Genomic DNA, 27,657 nt, shown 5'->3' with positions numbered 1-27,657 from the left:
CAAAAACAAGCGTGCGCTGTTTCTGCGGGGGGGAACACGGCTAGGGCTGATTCGCTTCAGTGATTTACACGTTAGAGGCTAGAAAATCCACAGACGTTAAAAGGACGCAATTCACGGGAAAGCTGCATCGCAGCGTACGGGGATAATGCGTCGCTTTGCATGGCGCGACACCTTGGGGCCGCATGTTTATTTCCCTCTTTTTGTTTTTTGTTCTTCTCGCAGCTAACAGGACAGCAGACTTGGACTCGTGCGGTCCGACACACGCGTCCCGCTATAGGCCGGGCCTGCTGGCTGGTCCGGCAGCCGAGGGATGTCAGCGTTCCGGCTCTGAAGACAGGCAGCATCTGCTGGGCTCAGAGAGAGGAGTCTGGGCTGAAACCCCAGGCAAAGGAGGAACTGGTGAAGTAATGCTCACAATCCAGACCCCTAGACTGCACACCAGATCGGAGTGATCCAGAATATGAGTATGAGCCAGAGTTTACACTGCTTTAGACCTGATAATGTGCCTGTGTGGTTTTTTTTTTTTTTTTTCATGAACCAGCCCTAACACTATCGTGGCACACAGCACCAGGGGTTTGAATGGGGGTGTTCATCTAAAACATTTATTTGAACACCAGCACACAGAAAAATAATGCTCTTGGTCCAAGTACCCCTTTTTCTTCCAGAACCTATCCACCAAGCTACCCTTCCAGGCCTGCTTAGCACTTCTAGAGCTTTCTTCTCTTTCTCTCCCTCCTAAACACACACACCCCAGCATTTTGCCCGTAAGTCCGCCCAGCGGTTGCACACTTTATTCATATTTCCCATAATGCAACTATCTACATTTAACAGGTTTCCCACTCAAACTTACAGTAACGCGGATTGTTACAGGATGTTTACCCTCCTCTGCTGCTTACTGGATTCTTCATCCGTTTACTTTTCAAACTGTCCACAAGTTAATCGCCTGTATGTCCACCTGTCTTTTTTCATGTTACCAGTCCCACTCCCACAGTTCTTCTTGTAACTTCACTGGCTTTCTCTGGATGCCATGTGATTCTGGGTAACCATGTTGGGCAAGATGCTATATAAGAAGAAAGCAAATTGAATTTAAATTAAATTCATAAATTGAAGATATCAATCAAGAGCTGTCTTCTAATTTTTCACTGCCAAAAGGAATTGGCGGCTTAGTTGCAACTGGTATTTAGAAACCTGTAGCATATACTGATGAAAGAACTACAAAAATTAAAATTAGTTTTATAAATAGCTTTAAAGTAGAGATTCTTCTTTGTGTCAATTTCTAAAGCATTTTCAGTTACACATTTTATTGAATTTTCAGTCTTCCGACACCAACGGGTGCAGCTGCAACTCAGGTTCCGCTTCCGTCAGGTTTTAAGACATAATTTTAACACCTCCGACTCAAAGTTTGATTGCATTCTCGGCATGTGTAAATACAGAGGAAATAATGTGAAAAGATGAAACATGATGGAACTGTAGTCACTAGAGATAGTATTTTCAGCTCAAGTGAGAAGACAACAGTGAGAATTTACCTGGATCCAACAGAGCAGAATTTCAAAGGTTTAATAATCGAAAAACCAACATCGAACAATAGGTACTGACTCCGGCCAAGATTTGCAGCGGGCTCGCTGACTTAATTAAACACATACGTTTAACATTTGAAGTAATGGAATGGCCTTTTTTAGTTGCCAGGCACAAAATCTTTAAATGTCATCTAATCAACATGTGCTTATACAATGCTGTTTGCAGGAGCTGACAAATTGGATCTAGGCAATAATTCATGAAAAATCATCGCCCTGTAGTACATTACAGTTTACAAATTAATCTAGCAGCAGGGAAAGGCTCGTGGTGCCATGTGTGTGGGTTTCTGAATGCCACTGCGAACAGAGATTTGTTTCCTTCTATTGACTATATTGTGCCATTCGTATCATAACAATTTGATGTGGTTAAACGACTACATTGGAAGGTTTAGAAGGACATTAAATAATGAGCACCTTTATAACAAGGGCAAAATGTTGAAACTGGAACAACACCAGATTTTTGTGTCCTAATCTACAGTACGTCTAGCATTAATGACACATGGTTCCAAACCTTGGGGCAAAGTTATTATTCACACAGGGTCATACATTTATGCATATTGTACGTCTCATTTTCAACGTTCCCTCTTTGAGGCCTTATGTGCTGATTGATTTTTTTTTGTAATCTTCAATTTATCAAGGACAAATAACATGCAAACATGAGATATACTGTAGAATTAATGACAACAATTTAGACTTTGCCTAATGAATCGTATTGTTCAATACTCCCCACACAAAACAAATGGAGTTGGTAAAATTAATATTTAATATTTATAACACAGTCAACCTGAGCATCCCTCACGAAACCATTGCAGTTAGCCATTTTATGGTATAATAAAGTGTAAATATAAATACAGAATGTAACGTGCGAGGTGTTTTCGACCGTCAGTTTGCCACTGCTGAAAGTAAATGGACTTTCTAGAAAGCAACGTGCTTTTTAAACACTTCTGGACATGCTAAACACAAAATGCATTTTTTTTGTTAGATGCCAAAATCCAACCCAAATTCCACTGTTTCACGTTTAAAGCCATGTCAGTAGTCTGAAGACTGGAAACTGCCAAATGCATTTAACGCAAATTTATTACTGCAGTGCCGTCTCAATGCGTTTTTGCAAAAGAAACCACATCCGATCGATTACAGAATGCAGGAGTGTAACTTTTCACATTATACCGCGCAACAGGGATTAACCAAAACAGCCATGATGGGACCAGTAAAAACTGCAGCAACAAATGTGTTTAGGCTGCTGTGAACAGCTAGCAGTGGCTAGACAGCGCATGGAGACTGATTTCCTTGCGGAATTTGCCTTTCGATGCTCTGCTGCGTTTTTCTATATTACATTTTAAAACACAGATCACTTTTTTCAGGTATGCCTTCTTGTTTGCCTTGAGGCTCATCCATTGCAAAATGCGTCATTGCACATTTTCAGCTGTAAGTGGCTTTAGAAAAAGGCATCTGGTAAATGAAAAAGTGCACATGCAAATGCGAATGAGGGGTAAAGTGGAGAAAAGCTGGTCTGTACTTTGAATCCATAGTGAATTTCACTCTGATGTCCATCTTCAGTTTGAACAGGTGAGATGCCCGACAATACCTGAGATATTTGGCAGGTAAGGAAGTAATAACTGTAACTCATATAAGACAAAAGTCGAAGTGTGGAGGCATGCGCAATACCCAAATGCTACTTTTCAGTCACCTTGCCACGCACACGTGCGTTATTCATCAGAACACAAAAAGCGTCATCAAAAACATTAGTCATCTGAGACAAATTTAATATCTTATTATTGTTTTCGCGTTTATTTATTTAAATAGGTTTCCTTTCGAAAGAAATGTTTTATTTGGGTTCTTCCCCCTTCGAGTCCCCTCCTGAGACTTGAACACGCAGCCTGCTGGTCACCATACGGGACCCTACGCACGCGCTGCTCTCCTGCCCGCTTCCTGTCCGCGGACTGGAGGAAGTGAGGGCGCGAGGCGGCCGAAGGACGCCTATACAGCGAGGCGCGGTGGGGGGGGTGACCGTTCATCTCTCCACACGCTGGTTGGCGCCAAACATCAAGAAACAAACAAGGGGCTGTCATGAATGGATTTGCACAGCATCGTCATAACACTCAACGCCACATCCATTATTTAGATGTATTTGCTCGCAAATAAACAAACAGACAAATAAATAAATAAACAATAAGCACTCCTATGTGGACACCTCAATCTGTGAAACGGATAAGGGATTGCGACAAATACGTGTCGAAACCAGATCATGCGGTATGCGCGGAAAATAAATGTTACAATTCCATATCGCTGAATGCTTAATAAACTGGTGCTTTTTTTTCTCTTTTTGTAGTTAACCAAATATTTTTGCGAGTCACCTTTGTTTTAATCGAGCAGATCTGTGAGAGGTGGATGCGGCGGCTTGCTGAGCTCGCAGCCGTGCCGTCTCGCGCTCCTGCTCGCGCTGGGGAACGCGGAGGGCAGACATCTCCATCCGGCTCGCGCTCTAATTGAAATGGCGCGTTTGGCCCGCGGCGCGCGGCGAGGGCGCGTTCTGCAGCCGCACAATGCTCGTCCATAGACGTCATTTGCTTTTAATGGCCTGCGGGATATTTGGTGTTTGCAATGCCAGATACTCTCTGGAAAAAAAAGAAAGAAAGAAAAAAGAAAAAAAAAAAAAGGACGAGGGGGGACACAAAAATGCCGCGTGAAAACTGTTCACGGAGATCTGCATATTCAACATCCTAATTTTGCACAGATACTTTTATCAACAAGTTATTGCGTTTCACCATAATAGCTGCTTTAAGTGCAGGCGCAGAGACGGGCGCGCGCCGCATTACTTATTTGGGAACTGAAATTGTATGCCTAGTTGAAAAATGCCCGAGGAAATATTACATCAGACGAAATGACAATGATTAAAATCTGTTTTTTTTTCCTCTCTCCCACTATTGAGCGACGTGACAGTGGCCTGAAACTGAACAACATTAAACCGTTATCCCCCCTGCAACCCACAACTTGAACCGTTACAAGCAGGACCGATCTGATCTTCCTTTTTTCCTTTAAAGAGAAAAATAAGAAAGAAATGAAATAAAACAAGAGCAAACGATGTGGTGTGATGGTGATGATCATACCGGGAGGAAATATATCACTTTTTTCATGTTGAAATGAGCTCGGGCTCGACTCGGGCTGAGCTAATTGCGCTCTAATCCCTGCCCCAGAGGCGTTTGGAAAGCCCGCAGCAAGAATTCTTTTTTAGCTCTCCTCTGTTATTTAGAGACGGATTATTGGCTTTCTCTTCTCATAACTGATCCGGCAGTTTCATTTTAGCAAAAAAAGAGGGACGAGAAGGTGGGAAAAGATCAGCCTCGCAAGCGAAGACAGCGGTCCGTTTAACGGGAACATATTTTAAGTGTAGAAATAGGAGGTGGAAAAGGAGAGGAGAGGAATTCTTCTATGTTTAAGGTAAGGACGCTGCCCGCTCGCCCGCCCGCCTTGCTTCCTGCCTGCTTCCTCTGTTGCTTTTGTGGAAAGTGCCCGGTCCGAACGGCTCCGCTCCGCGCTCGCTAACGCGGCTTTAAAGCCACAGCGACCCTTTTCAGATCGATGCCCGACTGCGAGCCCCGCGGATTCTTTAGCTCGTACACGGCGGAGGTTCGGGCTGCCAGGCGGGTCGCGATGCAGCGCTGCTGAAGCGCTCCGAGTTCGGGGCAAAACTTGCGCTGTTAGAGAGAGGAGAAAAACGGGGACATCGACCGCACAACCTGCTGCGGGGACTCGATCTGCCTCGGATTTCCTCGGACTTCCTAACATGTTCGAAACGGTACGATTCCTTTCATAAGAAGGCGCGGGTGGCACAGCGTTGTTGTAAGTACTAGGATGTTTCATGCTTTCAGATAAGTGCTTCGCCGCCTCTGTAATGGGCACTGGAGGAATGACGGTCAATGTGATCGTACGTATTTTTTGTACGGGCTGTTAATGCGGATACTCTGGCATCCGTGAGTGTCCTACGTGCTCTCCTGTGGAGTTGTGGCGCGAGCTGACTGGCGCCGCGCGCCGCTCGCGGTGCCGCGTGTGTCCGCGCGCGCTCCGAAGGCACGGCTCGCTCGCGTCGCTATGTGTGTAAGGCGCCATATTGTGCACTTGGCACAATTTACCCCTTGGGCACCGATCGGGGGGCAACAGTGTCGAAATCTCTTAATGACATTGTTTTTAATTTTTGACAAAACGAGCCCGGCCGGAGTGTGCATGTTGTCAGCGAATTTTAACCCATTACGAAGGGGAATTTTTTTAAAAACCTAGTAGTAGAAGTATACTTCCATACTTCTTTTCGGGGGGACTTACACACACATCTAGCTGTGTATGATATGTCTACATGATGATTTTTTTGTATACACAGGCAGGTCATCAAAAGTTATAGGGGCAAGAGGGCAGGCACACATTTAAGGAGACGAAACACATTTTATGTAATATTTAAATCTTGTGGAAGTTTAAGTAGCTGAGGCGCGGACCGACGATTTTCCCCATCAAAAAAGGGGAAAGTGACATGATTATGTATGAGTCTCAAAGACGAAGAGAGGTCATTAAAAAGTCACTCAGGAAGGAGTGGAGGGGGGGGGGGGGGGAGAAAAACAGCGGTGGAGTAGATGTTAGGAGAGCTTCGTTCGGAAGCGTTTTGTCACACGATTCTTTCCATATGTTTGCGATAAAGGTCGCTAAAGGAGTGACGAGAACTTGCTGTCGATTCTAACATGGATCTCCGGGCACTCACGTGCAGCTACTACTAGTCTAGTGCATTTTAAAAGACTTGTTTGTTAACTAGTACTTAACATTGTCTTTCTAACATTGTCTTTCTCTTAACCTGTGTGGCCCGTAGCCTATCCCACGTCCCTTTTTGCACACTCGCCCAGGGTGGGTTTTAACATTAATAAATATCTGTGTACTGGTTGCCGTGGCCTCCGGCGGCTACATGAAGAGGTGGGACACCTTCATACGCCCAAAAGTTCCCGAGTCTTTTGAAGTCTCTTCTTTCTGAGGGAGCGGAGCGGAGCAGTATCTCCCTCAGTGGGTATTAAATGAACGGAGCAGGTACACGGGCAACACCCTGGGAAACACCGGGGTGGGAGCGGGATGTGGCCGTAGGCTGTGGTGGGCATGTGGTGTGGTGTGGTGTGGGGGGGAATGAGGGGGTAGGGGGTGGGCGTGGGGCTCTCATCACTGCCCCCACTTCACTCCTTCTTTTTCACTCCCTCCGCTGCCCCCACATCACTGTCACCTGTTCACCGCATTCGCCTTTCCCCCTCTTCTTCCTCAGCCCTCCATCTTTACTCCCACTTCTCCATTTCTTCACTACCTCTCCATCAGTCCTTCTCCTGCACTTCCTCCTCTTCTTCACTACTTTTTCACTCCTTCTCTTTTACTCTTTCCTCCTCTTCACTACCCTTTCTTCCTTCCCTCTTCCTTTTCACCCTTTCCATTTCTTCACTCCGTCTCCTTCACTCTGTCCTCCTCTTCACTACCCCTTCTTCATTCCCTCTTCCTCTTCACCCGCTCTTCTCCATCACATCTCTCCTCTTCTTCACCCACTCTGCTTCTCTTCCCAACCTCTTTGTCTTCAGGAGCCCCTACTTCTTCACTCCTTCTTCTTCATTGCCTCTTCTTCTTTATTCCCTCCTCTTCTTCATAGCCTCTTATTCTTCACTCTCTCCTCTTTAGACCCTTCTCTTCTTCATTCTTTCCTCCTCATCAGTGTATCATCCTCAGCTTCTGCAGGTTCAAAGTGCCACAGTTTGGTTAATTCTCATCTCTGACTTTCACACTTTATTTTGCTGGGCCATCGTTCTTCCAGAACTAAATAGTTACCGGCATGGTACTGTGGGAACTAGTCTAGTTAAGGTTTTACAGTTAATTATTAATATGTTTTTATTGAACAAGAAAGAGAAAAAAATGCTTATCTCACTTTACTCATTTTAAACCTGTGCAGGAAATTTGAAAGATAGAAATGAGGTGTTAATAGGTTTGTTAAGAAAGTCTTAAAGATGGTGTTAAAGTCCTGGCACCACGTCTGTTTAACCTGTGAAACTGGGACAGTTCATCTCCTGTGGCCTTCCGTTCAGAAATGTTTCGATAAAATCGAAAACAGTTCCGTCAAAGTGTTAATAGATAAAGATGGGGGGAAAATTGCCTTAATGGTGGACTGCCTTTTTCGCTCATGTTTTATGACACCTGTGTATTTTTCTGTCACGTTGGACAAAGCATTTAAAGAGTTCACCTCACTGAAGTACATTATTGGTCATCATGTTCGTTTTTTGACTTCTCAGCATCAGGCATATGGTTAAGATTTCCCAAAATGTCAGATTGTGCCTGTTAGAAAAGGATTACATTTGCAGTAATTAGCTTCTAATTCTGACTGGACCATATGGGTAACCCCATCGTGTGACATGCATATAAAAATGACTCCGAAAGCCTTATTAAAAATAAAATACACACATGCCTTTTTATTCAGCTCTGCTACAATTCAGTGACGGACCTTTTTAGTGACAAAATTACCCAGAACTGCTCGGAAACCTGTTAATGTACGTGTGTGTTGTGTCGTTTGTCAGGGGTGTTTCATCTCTCACACACACATCCCACGACCTTTAATTAGACCCACGCGGTGTGTTCTGTCCCCTGGGGGGGGGGCACCTAGCATCTCTCTTTCTGGCTCGCTAATAAGCGAACCCTCCACCGGGCCCTCGGGGGTATGGGGGCAAAAAAAAAAGAGAAAGAGATGCTAATGCACTTCATTAAAGTTGTGGCAATAATTTGTGCGTTAAATAAGTGCCGGGGCAGATGGAGGAGTGATCTAACGGGAGTGTGGAGTGCGGTTGGTGACACCGGGCCGCTCTGCTCTATTGCCCACAGGAGGGAAGAGCCATGTCGCGCCTGTCTCTGACCCGCTCCCCAGTGTCCCCCCTGGCCGCTCAGGGCATCCCCCTCCCTGCCCAGCTGACCAAGGCGAACGCACCGGTTCACATCGACGTGGGGGGACACATGTACACGAGCAGCCTGGCCACCCTCACAAAGTACCCCGACTCCAGGTAAGACCTCATCGGCTTGTAACTTATTCTTTTTTACTGCAAAATTGGGCTCAGCTGAGGCTCTCAGCACCTAAACAGTTGTATATTCAGGGCTTTACTCACTGGTGCATGTGCCTAAACCTTCCTCCGGGAAATTACTAAACTAAATTAGCGGTTTAAAGAATGGAAAACATCTCTTACAGTCATCAGCGTGTCAGTGTTGAGTGTTAAGTTTATGTTAATGTTAGGTTTAGCTCAGTCTGATATACCACAGGGAACGAGAAATAGAAAATACTCTGAATCTATTGCAGCGTGCTAAATTAAACTGCACTGTTGTGAGAATGTACAGTGAAAATGTAACTGCTCTCAACACTCCTCTCAATATACTGAGAAAATAAGGATTTTTAGAGGAATTTAAATTATTATTGCTGTGTATTTCTTAGTAAATTACTACTCCAGGGACTGACAAGATGAGCATTAATTAGCAGGTAAAGAAAGCATGAAAATCCTTGGATGTAGGGGTGCAAGTGCAATATTTCCCAAAACTTGCATGATGCATACAGCAGCATAGATGTTTTTTTTTTATCATGTTTTTTTTCTTATTACATGTCTAATACATGTGTTATCTGCTTTATAGACATAGATGATCTCTGCTAGACAACCCATTTTAGACATATTCAGGGTTTTTGAAAAAACTGAGGAATATTTTCATACAAAAATAGCTTAGTGTGGTGCTGTACAATATAGTACATATGACTGTATTGTAATAACTCAGCCCTGTCACGAATAAAATAATATACATGTAAATTCAAACTTTGTGAGATGTCAGACAAGTCCTTGCTTAGTGATGCAAGTTTGACAGTCGGTGTCAAAATGTGTCCCTTCTGCTAACCTTAAACAGGCTACATGTGTTAAAGTGTAAAGTGGCACTGCTGTGCGTGTCGCAATGTTTCGGGGCGATGCGGCAGGCACAGTCAGATGGACTGAGGTTTTGGGCCATGTCAGGTACAGGCTTTCTTTCATTCCTTAGTTCTTCGATCCAAAGTGACTAACCCTAACATCATGAAATCTCTTTGTCCGTGGGATTACAGTGGGGCCCCTCCGTAGACTTCAATCGGTCGTTTTCAAGTTACAAGTAATTCTTCTTAGCCGCCGTGTCACCTGGCTCACAAGAGCCAAAAGCTTCTTTATGCTTTTGTGTCTTTGTGAACTTATTTCAAATATTTGCTTGAAACCAATAAATCATTGCACTGTGAATTCCCCCCCCCTTCTTGCTCTTGTGATGCGGTTCAGACTGGAGGACTATGTTAGAGCACATGAAAGAGGATGCTATCGTTGATACTTTAGTATTTTCCTCCTTTTTACCAACTCCTGCTGACGGTCAATTTTCAGAGAAACAAGGAAGTGTTAAAAAAAATTCCAGAAAACAAAATGTAAAGATAAAGCAAAAGTACGTAAAGCCTTGAAACTCGATTCCTCCGGGGCAGCTGATTAATGCAAGCTGAGTGATAGGACTCCTAAGTTCGTTGTCAACGCAGCATGGCGTCCACATTTCCTGTAAATGCAGGTCTTAGTTGGAAGAATTTTAACTCCGTGATTTTTTTAAAATAGATTGCCTTTTCAATTATGCAGGATGCGAAAAGAAACTTAGTCTTGTAACTAATGTCGGGGTATTCATCTTCATTCCTGCAGCCGGTGTTGGAGACAGGGCCTATGAAACATTGATTATGCGCAGGGGCCTCTGTAGGCTTGTGGGCCACAGCTCTGCCCGCTTGGTCCAAGTCAGTTTATGGCCCGTCAGAAGTGAGGGTTAAAAGCTCCTGAGATATGAGCTGCACCCTTGTAATTAATATGAAACCCAGTCTCTTGCAGCAAGGTCTTGGTGTGTGATTTTTGTTGTTTGATGGGAATATCAAACAAATATTTAATCCAGTAAGAGAGTTCATATTTCTTTCCTTATTCTAATCACAACCTTGGGCATACACACACTCGCACACTTGGCTTAATGACGGTAGAAATTCATTAGGTATTGACTGAAACCCAGCTGAAGGGTCTCTGAACTTACCGGGAATCAAAGCGCCTGACCCTGTACATCTCCAGCCTTGATCTCCACTTTAAACCACGAGTTCTAGAAGCGAAGCCCGGACTGACACAGATTGGCCCGTGAAGCTCCAACCTACCTCCAGCTGGGTCCGAATCAGTTTCCACTGAGCACCGGCAGGATTTCACATCAGAGCTGGTTCTTGTCCCTCCAAACCCCCCGCCCATCTACGAAACTCTTCCTCCCGGAGGAAGGCAGCAGGCCGACTGCACTACCTGTTCCACATGAAAAGAAGCGGAGCTGAGCGAGGGCGTCCTGGTCTTTCAGATGCTACGGAGGCTCCAGTTCTCTCGCGATTTACCTAAAGGAACTGGAGATAAAAAATAGAGAGTGAGAGAGAGAGAGCAGAAAGAAGGGGAAAAGGAGAGAAAAAGAAAAGAAAACAGGCTGCATTTTAATTGCTTTTTTAAAAAGTCGAGATGAAAACCAGAGATGCCCCTGAGCAGTATGGTGAAATTCTAGCTGGAAGAATTGCAAGACCATATGAGAGAGGACCACCTCGGGTGTAGCAGGGAGATGAGTATTGGGTTTTTTCTTAAGTATTTTGCATCGATTTCCAGACAGGAAGAACTGAGGTGTGTGTGTGTGTGTGTGTGTGTGTGTGTGTGTGTGTGTGTGTGTGTGTGGTGGGGGCTGTCCTTGCAGTGGCATGGAGCTCCTGCTCTGATCCAGGTACAGAGGAGGGCTTTGATTATAACTGACCGGATTACACACAAGTTGGCGCTCCCTCTGCACCCACTCAGCCTCTGAGGGTGGGTCCCAGCTGGCGTACCGCTGGCGTTCTGTAGTCAGACTCCTCGTGAATTCTTTTTTGTTTGATTCACAGGGTTAAGGCCTGCAAAGCAGTGTACCTTGACATTACTATAATGCTTTTTTTTATTGCTGTTATGGGTTTTGACAAATTCTGGGCATCTACATGTGGAAACAAACCAGTAGCTTGGGTATGTTTTTTTTTTTTTTTTTTTCTTTTTTAAACTGAAATGTGCAAATCAGACACAAAACGCAAGACTTCAGTAGCCATTCAAAGAGTGTGTTAGACACCATGAACCGCTTTCAATGCAGCATCTGTTTTGTGGGAAGTATTTGCATATGCACAAAGAATATGAACCTCTGAACCTTCTGAAATTGTCAGGGGTGGTGTAAAAGTGGAAGAAAACTCTTTGCATGTTATGACGACGTGTGAGTTGAGAAGCGATTGACAGGACCCTGTGCAAGAGTGCCCTCCAGAAATGGCCACTTAACCATACAAATATATGAGTCAGTGAAGACAGGAGGAAGGACAAATCTCTCCAGCATTACGTGTCCTTTGACAGGTGAACATAGTCTCCTTGTTCCATTACCCAGTGGGCTTCTTTCACTAATAACATGTTGGCGATTTGCTCAGCAGGTCACCAATACTGTGCTAGGGTATTATGTGTAGTACATCCATCTATTACCCATAAAGCCTGCTGAAATGGCCTGTTTTGTTGAAAAAAGAAAAATCATTTTGGATTTGTTTGTTCACTTAACTGAATTTTTTTTTTACTGATTAGATATATATCAGTCCTGTTTCTACAAACTCAACTGTTCATTTGCCTCTCTTTGTTCATCACCTACAAACAATCCTAATCCGTCTGTAATTATTGCATTTATTACTGATGTCATCGACATTGGGCAATTAAAAGTTATCGCAGCTTTCGTTCTGGCACTCATTGCAAAATCTTATTGTAAACGGAGAGTAAACCACAAACGGTGGTTGGAAGAGGAAAAAATCTTTTTAATGTGTGCTCTCAGTGATCATACAGAAACCCCAAAACCAGGTCAAACTGATGGATTTTAATGCCAAGGCTGGATACAACAAGACAGCCTTTCCAAAAGGAACAATATAATAACAAGTTGTATTAACAATTTCCATTAAAAGAAACAGCTGATTTAAAAAAAAAAAACAAACAAGAGTAGCGGCAGACAGTCCTCACTTCGATGTGTTTTTAAGGGTTCACTGAGGACCTTTGGAACTCAGTATCTTATTAAAGCAAACCTTTCAAAAATTAATGGAATGAACCTTCGTTCTTTTCGCATTCGGACGGAAGTACAAATTGCTTTTTACAAACTACTTGCATGGAAAATGAAGCTACGGGGAACAATTCTTATTCTGGCTGGCTGTCTCTTGTTGCATACAAACATGAGAACAGTGGCGTTGGTGAAGACTGCAGCACTTCTGAGCACTTCTTCTTGCTTTTGCTGAAACTGGCCTGCTCGTATGGCGACAGCATACTTATATTAACGCCTAAACTGTGAAACGTGAAGTTTGGCTAAAATTTTTCATCGTCACAGAATTTATGCTAGAATTTCTTGTCTCTGTTTTATACAGCTCTCAAACTGTTTTCATTTCTTTTATTAACCGCTGGTCAACTTTGCATGTGTCTTAGTTATTTACGGTGGTAAAAGTGTATTGAGCGTCAGTCTGCAGCTCATTTACTGAGATGATGGGCCACAAAGGAGTGCTGTTATTTGTGTTTCACTGAAAAGGTGAAGACACTGAACAGCAAAGGTGACTTGTTTTACTGCGTTTACCATTGCCTTTGTCCATCGCGACAGTGACAGAGGCTGTTCCCGCAGGTAGTCGGCAGGAAAAGGGTAACTCAGAGTAAACCTCAGACGAGCGCTCTTGTTTCGAGCTCTTCATTAACCCAGTGAAAATCAAAGTGGAAACATTTAAAGGAAACTTACTGGCGGTGTTTCTCTGTAGGATCAGTCGGCTGTTTAACGGAACGGAACCCATCGTGTTGGACAGCTTGAAGCAGCACTACTTCATCGACCGAGATGGAGAGATATTCCGCTACATCCTCAGCTTCCTGCGTACCTGCAAACTCCTCCTGCCAGACGACTTCAAGGTGAGCAGGAATGCGCTACATTCATTTTGTATTTTGTCTTTTCTGAAGTCCCAAATCACGAATAGGTCCCTGTTAGTAACAGGAACAGTGCTTGCCTTGATCTCACTAAGGCAGGATGAATTTAGAAAGCATCTCAACAAAAGTAAATGTCATAAAAGGTTTGCAGGTCTATGATTTATTTCTGTATTATCAAAATACCATCTTCCTTCCAAAGCACCAGAGGTGCCTAATATTATATGATGCACTATTAGTCCTGTAACATTCATATGCATTCATTTGTATCTTTTGATAGAGTAAGATTTCGGTAATACACTGCTAAAGATTTGTAAAATATAAACAGCCTTAGACCAAAAGCCCTATGTCTTTTTGGCAGGTCTGAATTAGGAGGAGGAAGCAAAACAAGGTTTTTAACGTGACAGTGATGAACAAGTAGAATCTGGCTCCAGGTAGAGCCTTACCTTGAGCCTGTATGTGGATGATGTACAGCAAGTGCCTCATGCACAGTAAATATTGCACTGAACAAAGGAGATTGGTGTGTCCTTGCCATACAACAACCTCTGTGCGTGTGAGCTGTTGATGCTAGGGACCTCGTATTTTTACTCTGTGGCGTGGTCAATCCTTTGAAGAGATGGACAGTGTGCCAACAGTCACAGATTGATCTTAATAGGCTCTTGTCTTATCCTCTCTCACGTGCACAGAAGCTGAGCAGCTGGTATCGGCATCATTGTCGATTTCTGCTTCAAAACTAAATGAAGCCAATCGAACACATTAGCTGGAGCAATGATGGGGATTAGAGACGTACTTAGTTCCAGCACATAGCGTGCCATATTAGGACCCCAGTTGGCCTTTGTTAGCAAGCACCCCAGTGCTATGGATCCTTCTCCTGTGACACCTGAGAATCGGTGTGTCCAAAATATACACTTTCACGCTGGAACACAGGACTCGGCTATGTGGAAGGATCTCAGTCCAGCTAGCTCAGGTTGGAGCAGAGATCGCACTGGATCTGTCTTTGTTCTGCTTATTGCAGTTATGGATACTGTAGACTTGAATGACACCATTTGTTGGCAGTGTGTGCGACTCTGTGGTCTCACTCTAAACTTGGTTTTTCTTTAACGGGTTCAGACATGCTGATCGTTTTAAATTTGTGGAATTTTATTAAAAAAAAAAAGGTTTCATTGCAATAGAAGTTGCTAACATTAATGCGAGCATGTGACTCTACTGAACAGGGTGGCGTTTTATAGAAAGCCGAAAAGAAAATTTTGCAAGTACGGACACTTAAAATGGCAAAATCTGTGCTGCGGTTTTCCAGCAAGAGGCTTCTTTTCACAGAGCAGGCTGTGCTGTGTGCTCTCTCTGCCTCGTCTCCTCCCGGTGCGCCAAGTTCAATCTTGACATCACCACCCAGGCACACAATGGCTGTCCCTCACAGCTGAATCAATTGCTGTGGCAGACAGGCAGGAAGCTACAGCAGGATGAAAGAGCAGAGCGTCTAACAGCACGGGCCTCCGTGCCGCACCGCAGGTACACAGGTGTGCGTTGTACATGGCAGGAGACACAACTTCCTGCTTCCCGTTGCCCATCTATCGGCGCCAGAGCAGGCCTTGTGATATTCAGCTTGTCAAAGTGTCACGTTGCTTTGACTTCCCGATTCGAACGGTTTTGCAACGGATTTTCTGTTTACACGGTCCCGCACTTGTACTTAGATGGCCCATAAGGCCTTAATGCGTTTAACAGCCACCATAACCAGGGATGTGATAATACCGAGCAATAAAGCCGGCATTCATTTTCACAGTTAGCTGACTTTTGGAAAAAAACGGTTTTGCTACACTTACCCTTAAGATCTCCACCCCGCACCTCTCAACCCCGTGACAGTGGAAACATAGTTGATGAAATGTGTTTGGGTCAATGCAGTCAATCGGACTGTGGCTCTGAGCCATATGGAAAGAATCCCCCTGCTGTGGCAACCCGGAGGTGTCATTCCACACTGCCGAGTGCTCAGGACACCAGCGTGTTCGGTACCGGGAGCTCGGTGTCATCGTGACCAAGCAGGCATGGAAACTTGTCGATGAAGAAGCCCAAAAATACGTACGAGGGAAGCACACTGTAACCGCGTTCGTGCCATCATAATCCACTCGTTTCCTCGCCTCTCAATTTTGAGTGAACTTGGGGGGGAAAATGCAAACGCTGTCAGAGAGAATTGATCATGTTCTTATCTGCACACAATCACGCCTGCATCGCCCACGGGGCTAGCCTCTGCTGCGCTGGCAGCTATGGCGCTGCGTGTTTCTCTAAATCAATGTGAAAGCCAAGGTAGCATTTAAAAATCTCACCAACGAGTGGTGCAAATTGGTTCCTCTGTGTTACCCGCGTGTTCTCTGTTTCTCGTAGCATTTGCTGCAAGTTCGGTCCGCATTCCTCTTTACTTTTTTTTTCCCTTACATAAAGGCAATCACACAGGCCTTTAGATAAGTACAAACACGCACTTGATTTCTGAACTGGATTTCAATGGATGTTAATACCTTACGCAGTATAATAGATTTTACACCGTTAGAGTTCTGTGATTTTTTTAAAGAATGCAGCTCAATCTGGAACTTAGTCTCCCATAAAACTGGCTGTCATTTTAAACATTAATTTTTTCCCGAGCACCATTCATAAACTGCCAGGGCACTGTTGTGTTTTCAGTACTCAGCCTTTACCGCATGTCAGGTAGGGCGAACAATGAGATTATATAAATCAGGAAGCCTGGTTTTAAACCCTAGAGTACGGCTGGTAGCCAGTTCCTCCACTTAGCTTTTACTCCCTGTAAGCATTCAGTCAAAGGTTATATGAGTCCAGAGGTTTGTTTTGCAGCCTTATTGAAGTGTTTTTGCTGTACTGTAGGTGTGAGTTCTCCAGGTTAGGCTTCCTGAGCCGGCATGTTGCTCGTAACAGCCTTGATCTGGGCACAGTGCGTCCCACAGCCAGTCCATGGGCTCAAGTGGTGCAATGGGGCGTTCATCATCCCAAAAAACCTTGCCAAACCAAAGGCAACGGTGTGCTGTGCTTGTCAACAACACGTGGGGTGCCGTCAACAGCTTGTCGGAGGGAGTACAGCCCGATTGTCGTTGCGGCATGAGGCTTGCCGATTCAAAGTTGTCCTCCCAGTTTCTTTCTGTATGCGTGTTGTCACCCGTGTTCTGGTGCTGGGTAACAGTGGGAGACCACGTTGGGAGAATTTGCCTTGCGGGTGGGCGACCAGGTCGGGTCATTATTTTGGATCTCAAACGGCCTGGATAATTCTACTCTTGGCAGCCGGCAGCGGCCAGCTGCACCTTTCGGATCCCCATTTCCGAGGCTCGGATTACAACCTTTGTTTTTGTGTCCTTCTCGGGGTGAGCGAACTGACTCGCAGAAAGGGCCCTATGTTAATAAGAGTTCCACCCCTCACCTATGACAAGTGGAGAGGAGCAGCAGCTTGGTACAGAAAGGACCCTGAAGGGGTGCATCTCTGCGTGCAAATTGTCTGCAAGCAGAAGACAGGACTGAAGGTTGGAGGGAGGAGAAAAAGAAAAATGGCAGTAGACTACGCACACGGTTGTGTTTAAGCATTAGAGCATTTGCATGACATCTGAGATCTAGAGTGTACATCTAGACTGAAGGAGGAGCTGTAAGAGGGGTCGAGACATGTGGTCAGTGGACAATTTTTCACCGAAGAGAGTCGGTAGATTTTCCAGCCCTGCACACTGTGACTGACAAGAAAGCTTCCCTAAGTCATCACTTCAATACCTGAATCCACACAGCTCTTGAGAGGAAGAGGAGAGCCTCTCCTCATGCCAGACAAACCCAGAGCTGATGGTGGCTTTTGCTCAATTTTTTCTCCTTGGTTTAGCAAGAGAAGGAAAGGGAAATGAAATATATCCTAAACTGTGCGCTATAACTCAAAAGGTGCAAATGCGCCTTTTTTCCATAGATACTATCTCTGAAATCCATTGAAATGGTTTCCATAGTGTTCGCTATGTGGAAATCAAACGGAAGCAGGACATTTAACGTCCTTCTGTGTTCTTGTACTATGGAACTGCCTGCACCCCATAAATCAGGCCCTTGGCCCGTTCCGATAGCGCTGCCGTTTGGAGCTGGCTCCTGCTCCGCGCCGCTCTTTATGGCGGTTTTGAGCAATTGTGCCATCTGGTCTTGTGGGAAATTAGAGGGGAGAGCGACAGGGCAAACGACCCCCGGCAGGCAGAGCCCTGGGGCGCGGCAGGCAATCTGCTCGTAGACTGCCCTGCTCGGAGAAAGGATGCGCTCCAGAAGAGCCGTGAGACCCCCGGCCTGCCGTACACCCTCCCGGATCCCGTTGTAGTCTCCCTGCTGACTGTTTGTGGTTACAAAGCTGGACACCTCTCAGCGCACCTACAAGCACTACAGGGCTCTTTCTTGTTTGTCTTTTGCTTTTTTTGTGTGTTTACATACACACTGCTTTTATACGTCCGTGTGTATATGTACGCATACTTACATGAGAAAAAGGCGTAGCAGTTCCCAGCTGAGCATCATACATGTGTGTCAGCATTCTGTGTGGCTGGTAAAGTACGTGGCCACTGAAAGAGCAGGAAAGGGTGACTCAAACGTCTCATAAGATGACTAATTTGCTTTGTACATGGCAACAAAATACGAGAAATGGACCCTTTCCGTCCATAGTTTATGCTCATCTATGAATAAATTAATTTCCTTAGTTCCCTTTTCACACTGCATAAAAGAGTTGGCATTTTTAATTAGGTGAATGTTCATCCTTCCTTTGTCTTCCTATCCCTGTTAAAAATATATTTTCCTTGTTAATTCTCTTAATAACTTCCACTGATCAGTTTGGAAAGAACATTATGGCAGACTTTGATCAGTGTCAGTAGGTAATTTATGAATTATCAGAAATCATAATTGTTTTAACTCAGTGAAGCCAACCTGCATCCTCTTTGGAAACCTTGTTGTAAAACAGCCATCATACTGGTAATTATTAATCATTTCAAATGACACCTTAGTTCAAGGTGACTACAAGGCTTGTGCAGCTAGGAGCAGCTGGTAGTGGTTAGAGCTGCTGCCTTTACACTCAAAGGTCACAGGTTCAAATCCTGCCTGTAGTACTCTCATGCAAGGTACTTACCCTGAATTACCCAGTTGTATAAATGGGTGAATAACTCTAAGGACATTGTAAGTTGCTCTGGAGAAAAGCATTAGCCAAACGTATGCTGAGCTACCTAGATTCATTTACGAAATTGTCCAGCTGGTAAATTTCCACTGGAGCAATTCAAGTTAAGTACCTTGACTGAGAGTATTTCAGCACAGATCTGAACCAGAGTCCTGGTAACTGTCAACGTACTACTATAATACTACAGCAGCTAATGTCAGGAGTATTCAAAGATGAACATCCGGAGGATCCCCCAGCCTGTGAGCCTTTTACGTGCCACGGTTGTGTCCGTGACTCCCCTGTCCCCACCACCTGTGTCCCCAGGACTTCCACCTGCTATACGAGGAGGCCCGCTACTACCAGCTGACGCCCATGATCAAGGAGCTGGAGCGTTGGAAGCAGGAGAGGGAGCAGCGCAAGTTAGCCCCACCCTGTGACTGCCTGGTGGTGCGGGTCACCCCTGACCTGGGAGAGCGCATCGCGCTCAGTGGCGAGAAGGTGCTCATAGAAGAGATCTTCCCCGAGACGGGTGATGTCATGTGCAACTCGGTCAATGCCGGCTGGAACCAGGACCCCACGCATGTCATCCGCTTCCCGCTCAACGGCTACTGCAGGCTCAACTCTGTGCAGGTAGGGGGTCTGAAACGATCTCAGCACCTGCCAGTCACCGTTTTGTTATTTATTTACCCACTGCTTACACCCGCAGTTTATATATAATATGTATATATGTATACTTTATATATATGTATATAACTTATTGCTTTGTTTTATTTGTCTAATTTTTAGTGTTGTAAAATTACTTAGTTTGAAGTTAGGGACCTTTTCGGGTTTTTTAGCAGCCGTTGCCTCATAGGGTTTTGATTTTAAATCCTTAACTTCTGGCTAATCTGCTGCACAAATGACAGAATGTCCCATAAACATACATTAGTCATTTTTAAGAATAGTGCTGTGCAAAAAATCCGCTTTTTTGACACTTTCCAGTCACTTTCTAGTCACTTTTTTATTGTTTCACTGGCCCATCAATCTCAGCATTAAGCGCGAATGTTTGTAACAAGAGTTGATTTTCAGTCAGGGACTCATGTCAGCTAATGCATTATGGGACATATGTGATGGAATGTGTATTATTTGGAGGTGGCGGTGAGGAAGGGGGGGCTCCAGCCTGCTCCGCATGCAGGTGAGAGGATGTTTGGCAGGGCTGACAGGTGTGGAGGAGAGGTGTGTTGACACGGCAACTGAGGTGCGGTCGCCCCCTCCGTGTCTTAATGGAGGTGCGAGTCCTGGAGGCGCCTCACTCATTGGCAGTGTGGCTCTTGTGCGTATGCACCAGCTGGCGAGATCGTGTGCTCTTGCGTTGCTTGGTATTCGCGAACGACGAGCCGCATATCGTGGCACTCAGCTCCTTGGGGAGGTGGCAAGAGGAAGGGAGGCCAGTAGTTTCCGCTGCTCGTCACCAAAGGTCCCGACTGCCGCTCTGCTGGTACCAACCGCATGATGGGCGTAAACTACATCTCTACCAATTTCACAGCAGGTGAGCCCCGTAGTCAGGACGCTCATACATATGCAAATACACATGCAAAGTACAATCCATACATGTTAAAGGAGCAACAGCAGAAAACCCCGCGTCACGCACAAAGGGCTCAAAGCCTCGGCCTTGAACCCGGCCCACCGACCCCAGCACCCAGTTCCTCGCATGGAGTCCTTCCAGGGATGGTATCAGGGTGGAGAAAAGGCACCTTGGTCCATGGTCATGTTTTCTGGAAAATGAAAAGGAAGAAAGTGATGAAAAGGAAGAAAATTATATGCATTATTCATATTTCACTCCTTTTAAGATGTAGCTTCACTTTTAAAAAAGGCTTCAGTACCAGACTGCCTGCAGCAATTTAAATACATGTATTGCATTTTTTAATACTGTACTTAGAATTTCTCAAACATCCTAAACTGGTTTATACTTCTTTTTATAGATTTTTAAATGGCTTGCAATATAATTAATTGGCGCATCAACTAACACAACATTTTTTTTCTTCCAGTCTATTTACAGCTGAATTCGGTCGCAGTGTGCTAGCATCCGTTTCAAATTAAGTGGGAACCATTTCAGTTTTCATCACTGCCTTTGCTACAGGATACATGTTCTGCAGGAGCAGGAGTGAAATAAAAGCTTTAATCCACTGCGAGCAACACTTCTTGCCGCGAGAAATGTGACACCCGGGGTATGCTGTTAATAAAGTTTTTTTGCTTAATGTATAAGGACATGGTGGGCTTTAAAAGACCTTTTGTCTCAAGGTGTGCCTCCTCTCAGACGGAGTGCTACTCAAGGGCCTCTTTCTAAGCGTTTTCACCTGATTTCACCAGATCTTTCTCACACTAGTGAAGGTTGGAAGTCTGACTGCGCTCTCCGTTGCTTGTCAGAATGCCCGGAGGACAGCGGGTGCATGCTCCTTCAACACGCGCTCCTGCCGACCGACACACTCGCTCTCTTAAACACTGCAGGTCACACGAAGCAGTTCACAGCTCACGCTAAGGGGACGAGCGCTGCACCTCTGCGGCTGTCCTTCAGGAACCCTCCGGTGGCCCACGGCTTTGTAGAAGCTCACGATGCAGCCGGCCGGCGTATCCGAGGGCCGAAACCCTCTCCCACTTGGGGTGATCTGCAAAGCCTGAAGTGGCGCATGCTTGAACCACGATCTAAGATGCAAGGCTGCGTTTAGGAAGACAAACTTTACAAGATGTTGCCTCCCCAGAACCAACAAAGGGCCATTGTTTTTCCTCTGGGGAAGGATCGTTCAACCTGACGTAGGCGAGTGAGGAGGAATCCGACAGCGGTGTTCTCTCTGTAAGGGAAGTTTGTTCCTAAACAGCTCATTGGGCTGTCCTCTCCCCCTGCTGCACACAAGCATGAAAAGGCTCAGAGAAAAGGTCTCACTTTACCGAGGGAGCATGTGTGTGTGATTTGGTTGCACTTCTGGATGCTCGCCCATGGGAACGGGGAGCCCCACCCTGCAGGGAGGAAACCTTAGCCACCGAGAGAAAGAGACACAGACGTTCTGAACGTGCACCATCCTGTATGTGCTTGTGATTGTGCATCAGCTGCGGGAAAACAAGCGGGAAAAGCTGTTCTAAACAAGAGCAAACAAACAAAGCACAAGAAAGCAGTGTTTAATCAACATTTCCCACTGTCGTTGCGAGGAATCTGGAGCGAAATATAAACCGCCTGCCCTGGGAGGTTTTTGCTGGTGCAGGAGCCTTAGGCGCCAGTGGAGTAGGACGGTGTAGGAAGGAAGAAGCTTTCAGGAAGGTGTGCAGGCGCAATCACAGTACAGAAGTGTTTGGATGAGAACGGACACAGACACAATCACACAGCGTTCCGGGTGCGACACGCTGCCGGTCCTCTTAGCGTCAGTGTCCGTGTCGTATGGTGGGGCCAGGGCCTTCCCTCTCCCCTGTCCTCCTCTTTGTCTCTAGAGTCAACTGGAAGGATGGCACAGATGGAAGTCTCTGAAAGACTCTTCCCAACTTCTCCAAAGTGTCACTGTAAGACTTTAGAAGATGCAAAAACGAAAAGTTAAAAAAAAAAAGAAAATCAGACAATACTCCAATCGTTTTGAAAAGTTGTGCACAACTTCTGCAGCAGACACAGCGAACCTTGTGAAGGAGAACAACAGGCTTTTTGTAAATACCAAATTGACAGGATCTTTAATTTTAGATGAAATTGAATATGATAAGCGGGAGACGGGGCAGCAGTCACCACAAGCACACACCGCCAGGCGTCGGGGGCCATTTATATTTGAACAAAGGGCCGTCCCCGCAAACGGCGGCTCGCGTCCTACTTGCAGTGACGCGTGTCACGCAGACCTGCGCCCGTGCTCCCCTGTGACGGAGATCTGTGCAGCCTTCCTGTCAGGAGAGGTGATCCCGCTCCCGCAGCCATCAATATTGCACCAGACAGCGTTCGCAGCCGGGAGCGTAAACCGCTCCCCACCCGCCCCAGCAGGCTCCTGTCACGTCCTTGATGCCGGGGAGGCGGTACAGCATGCAGGTCGTCTTCATTTGAACCTCACGTCGGGTCTAGTTGCCAGGCTCCGATTCCCAGGCTCTCGTCCACAGGCCTACGGAAGAACATGGCACGAGAAGATGGCCAAACGAGTGACAGAAACGTGAGCGGCTTCCATAACTTCAAAACTATGAGCGGAGGGAGAGGAGAAATAAGAAAACAATGAGTCGTATAGAACAGTAGGAATTGGCACATGGTCTTCAGGAGTGTGGATTACTTTCGATGTTGGCTCTTCAAACTCGTGATCGGCCTCGCCTGTTACTCAGCTGGCACAAGTCCTCCATGCATGGAGAAGTGCACGATGTGCTAGGTTCCATAGCTCTATGCCCACCTAATACTCTCAACACAGAATATAAACAGTGGAAAATAAGTCATATCTGTCCAGATGCTGTGGGCTCTTCTTTATGTTCATTTTTTGTTCTTTTTTTTAACGAATATTTTAAAGGGTAGTGGCAAGATATTCACTTATTTTCAAGGACAATTAGAAAATGAATAAAGGGCCATCGAGCCATACCACAAAACACGTCTGGTCGGACAATAACATATGTTGAGGGAAAGCACAAGGTGATGCAACGATCAGAGCAGCGAGTGTAATATAATTTCCATAATTGTGGTTGTTCTCCATCTTCTGTCACGGGTTTGCGAGTCTGAGTCTGGCACGGTTCTTAATTAGCGCTGGTCTTCATCTCGCGCTCAGCTGTCTGTCCGCACTTCTCTCCTAATTAGCAACTCGGTCATAGTCACCGTGCGTTGGCAATGGGAGCGACCGAGGCGGTCATTACCAAGCCCAAGTTGCACAACGCCCTTTATTTTATTGGCGTCTCATTAAGGGGGAAAAAATGTGTTCGGCTCCTAATCAAACTTCAGTCCCGGTTTAAAAAACGCTGTATCTGTTTATGTGATCTCCCAGTTCCTTAACTAGCAACCCCTCCCATCCACCCACCCAACACACACTTACAGGAATCTCTGTAATGCTGTAAATTGCACAATGAAATGCAATACTTAAGTAGCTCAGGCGGTCTCTCTGTCTGCCAGCCCACCAGTGATGGAAGCTGTTCTGCTAAGTGAAGCTACTGGTTTCTCTGGGCTTTAGGAAGAATCGGCATTTCACTTCAACTTCTACAGTTTTTTTTTTTTTTTTCTGGCAGTGTAGCCTTGAGCAAGACCTTTCATTTCCACACACAGCTCTACAGCAGTGGGTAACAAACACACAGCTCTGCTCCCAGAGAAATTTAAATGGACACCCTTCTAAAGAAAATAAATAAAGAAATATGTTAAAAAAAAAAAAAAAAAAAAAACATCAGCACAACAATGGCAACGGACAGAAAAGCAAGTCTGTGAATATCGCCAAGATGACAGCGGACGTGAAATGGGTTGGGACAGTGATGCCAGTTCAGGCTGCACGTCAGATCACAAGACCACAGCCTGCGTCTCTGATGAACAGTAGGCTGGACTGTGTTCTCCTACAAATTTTCCATTTCTCTAATGAGACTGTTGACGTGTGTGGCCGAAATTTCCAGCTGTCTGAGATGTGTTCTTGTCAGAGAGTTTGGCCAGCATCTCTCCGATGATGTGGGGATTTACGTTATTAGCACCGATATTATTTCTTTAATTTGTCCAAGGCCAATGAAAACTAAAGGAGAAACAACAGTACAGTACAGTATATTGGAAACCATACATTTTGTTTCGAACAGCTACATTAGGACAGTGTGTCCGAAGTTGATCTGCACCCCATTATCCTGCAAACACACAACAGTGGTTCGGCCTAAGAATACCTTTGAGAAACCCATTAGCAGCACAACTAAGGCTGTTATTATTCATTATTACTCTTTTTTTCGTTGCACTGACACTTTTCTCCAAACTGACTTACAATGCTACGTTTGTGCACTAAGGTACCGACGGCTAATTTTTACTTTATCGGTTCAGGGTAAATACCTTGAGCAGGGACTCAACAGCTGGAGCAGGGACTCAAGGCCAGACCTATGACTGCTCGAGCAAATGCACTCGTTGTATTTTGTCTCAGAGATGTACTTCACTGTGGAGGAAACTGTTTGCTAAATGAGTAAATTCAAATGTAAGTGCGGAGAACAGCTATAACCACTATGCCTCCAGCTACCTGCAGAGAGTGAGTGAGACTACAGAGTTTCCAAGTTTTAGTCCAACAAGGATGGGTGTTCCTTAAAACGTTGAAACCTTCTCTTCATCTGCTGTCCCTCTAGGTTCTAGAGCGGCTATTCCAGAGAGGCTTCAGCGTGGTAGCGTCATGCGGCGGTGGCGTGGACTCGTCCCAGTTCAGCGAGTACGTGCTGTGTCGTGAAGACCGTCGATGTCAGCCTCTCAACACACCCATCAGAATAAAGCAGGAGCCCCTGGACTAGAGCACGTCTGGCTGGGAGTGGGACTGGCACCAAAGCGGACTGTGATCCCACAGAACAATCTCACCCCATCCCCTTTCCCCGCTCACTCATCTGAAAAGGACCAACTTCGGAACGCTTAAGCATTAGCAGATTGTGCAGACATTTCCAGCCCTGTGGAGCACAGTGCACTAAAGGGAATGTAAGTTCAGCTAGTCTTCAGATAGAAAGAAAACAACACATCTTGATGCTGTCAAGAACACCCAAAGAAGTTCTAAGTAAGGGATTGTGAAGAAGAGCTCTCCTGGCTTGCTTCTGCTTTGAACCAAGGCTTGCTGAGCCAGCAGGACCGGACCGGACCGATCCGGGACAGACTCTACAGGGGACCCGGCAGGCGCTCCTCCCTTCAGCGCATCCCAGCGTGTCGTGCAGTCCAGTCCATGTGTTTTGTGTGGCGATGCGGCTGAATGTGGACAGTGCTAGCCAGCGTGGAGGTGGGCGTTTTGGCGTAGAGCGGGCCGATGCTCGGAGACGCCACTCAAGGATTCCAGTCCACAGCCTGCCCACGTCACCTGCGCTTAACAAGTGGGTGTCATATTTAAAAAAGAACAAACAATCCTTTTTCACCTCTCTGCACAGTGCTAAATCCATTGTTTTGTTTTTGATCATATAATCCAGTGTATTAATCAATTTTTGTTCTTACTGCAGCTATGATCTATAGCTTTATTTTTGTTATTTTCCATATGAAGGATTTCTGAAGCTTGTTTTCAAAAGTCATGGGATATGAGAGCATAAGTAGGAGCTGCCTGGCGCTGGCTCGGGAAGCACTGTTATGTCTGGAGGCAACGTGGCTAAAGCCGTCTGGCTGGTAATGCATTCAGAGCCGGAGAAGGCCCAATTGTTAGAATAGGACTGCAGGGGAACCTGTGTTTTCTAAGAGCTCCTCCAAAGGCATTTCGAAATCATCCACCCCAGAATATGTAATGGAGGGTTCCTACAAAAAGCAACCTTGCGACTTACTCTTTGGGATTATCGAAATTAACCTTTCCACGTGTCTCCATTGCCCTTTTGAACATGTACAGACACAGGACACTATGTCAGAATCCTGACATAAATTGTAACGTTAAGGAGATGCCGGCTCTGTGGTTGGAGAGCACGCGGGGGTCGCTCATGACAAACCTGCGTTATGTAGTAAAGTCAAGCCCTTAGTATGATGGCGGGTCAGAGACATAACAGAGCCCTCGGGCTACCCAGGCACTTGCGGGCCATTCGTGTCCAGGCACCCAGCATGATAAGCTGCACTATGGGAAATTTGCTCCATTTCCTCCCTTGGTCTAGCCCTCAGCGCTTACGAGGCGCCCTGCCCCCGATCCCCTGGGCGCGGGACACAGAGCGACTGGGAACGATCAATGGCCTCCCTCATTGCAGCCGAACCCTCAGGCCAGTCATGCTCTGCCTTCGCCCCACAGCACGGAGGACTGAAGCAGGCCATTGTACCTAGACAGAGCTGAGGCCCGGGGGCTCAGTGGAAGTGGAGCAGAGACATGGGTCAGGTCACATGATTACCCAAACTGGACACTGCCCCACCTGGAACTGAGGCTGACTTTTACGGAATGAGTCCACTGCTTCCCTCCAGTGTGGATCTCTTTCATTGCTGGTTACTCCAAGAACCTTTCAGGTTCATTACGTTAGCATCCGTTAAACACCATCTCACCGTAGAAAGAGGAGAAACACAATACGCGGCACGTCACGGTGCAGCTGTTAACTCTCGGTTAACTCGCTGGCCCAGTTTGCAAAACTGTTATAGCGTCCCATCGCAACCCCTCGCCAGCCGGCACCCACAGACAAACCGGTGCCTCCGCCCAAGAGGAGGTCGGCTAACCGGAGAAACATTCGCAGCAAGATCCTTTCAAGGGTCTGATCTCGCAGGGCGATTTGTCTCCCGGTCTGACCTTGTGAGATGCAGGACACCTAAGATCACTGACCCACACACTGGTTTCAGTGCGTGAGCCCTCACCCAGCAGACATACACAGAGAGAAAAACCCCAGACTGTCCAGTGTCTCTCAAACGCTCCTTCTTCTGAATTGTATATTATGCGTCGTTGTAATGAAAGAAGTTCAGTCATGGAAAGAAGTGTTGTGTGTGTTATTACGCTGATTCTGCACCAGATTCATTCCCATCCACTGGAGGCAAGTCCAGAGGCTAAGCGACAGATCACTTTTCTGTATGCTCTTTAGTCCCAAGATTAGTCACTTGTATAGTTCTTTGTATATTGAAACGTATTAGGACTCTAGGTTTGACTGTGCGCTTTTGGTTAAAAAAAAAATATTTAAAAAAAAAACAATATCGAGATCCTCAAAGTCCTACTTTAGGTTTCCTGAAAAAGAAAAAAACTGTCAGGAATAAAAATTTGCAAGCAATATGTTGTGTACATACGAATTTTCTAAAAGCAATTCAAAAGGTATACTAAGGTGCAAATGTATATTATTTAAGCAAAATGTTTTAATAATTATAGTATTA

General features: G+C 45.6%; 1 protein-coding gene across 4 annotated transcripts; it reads left to right on the top strand.

Moving 5' to 3' along the window:
• Nucleotides 1-351: 351 nt before the first annotated feature.
• LOC108926200 (BTB/POZ domain-containing protein kctd15-like) lies at nt 352-27,657 on the top strand. 4 transcript variants are annotated; one of them, XM_018738780.2, is made up of 5 exons: nt 352-399; nt 8,451-8,626; nt 13,435-13,579; nt 19,059-19,364; nt 25,002-27,657. In XM_018738780.2, exons 2-5 carry the CDS (start codon nt 8,463-8,465, stop codon nt 25,158-25,160), a joined length of 774 nt encoding a protein of 257 aa, XP_018594296.1. In that variant the 5' UTR covers nt 352-399; nt 8,451-8,462; the 3' UTR covers nt 25,161-27,657. The 4 variants fall into 4 exon arrangements, with proteins under 4 accessions (XP_018594296.1, XP_018594295.1, XP_018594294.1 ...); XM_018738779.2 differs by lacking the exon at nt 352-399 and adding an exon at nt 4,850-5,012; XM_018738778.2 differs by lacking the exon at nt 352-399 and adding an exon at nt 5,072-5,370.

This window comes from Scleropages formosus, chromosome 7 (genome assembly GCF_900964775.1).
Source record: "Scleropages formosus chromosome 7, fSclFor1.1, whole genome shotgun sequence".
Taxonomy (NCBI): domain Eukaryota; kingdom Metazoa; phylum Chordata; class Actinopteri; order Osteoglossiformes; family Osteoglossidae; genus Scleropages; species Scleropages formosus.
Note: the sequence above shows the minus strand (reverse complement) of the source record. Positions and strands in the feature narration are given on the sequence as shown.

Coding starts and splice junctions, on each gene's coding strand:
- LOC108926200 (XM_018738777.2), top strand. CDS start 5,467: ATGGGCACTGGAGGAATGACGGTCAATGTGATC. Junction 8,627..13,434: donor ACAAAGTACCCCGACTCCAG/GTAAGACCTCAT, acceptor GTTTCTCTGTAG/GATCAGTCGGCTGTTTAACG. Junction 13,580..19,058: donor TCCTGCCAGACGACTTCAAG/GTGAGCAGGAAT, acceptor CTGTGTCCCCAG/GACTTCCACCTGCTATACGA.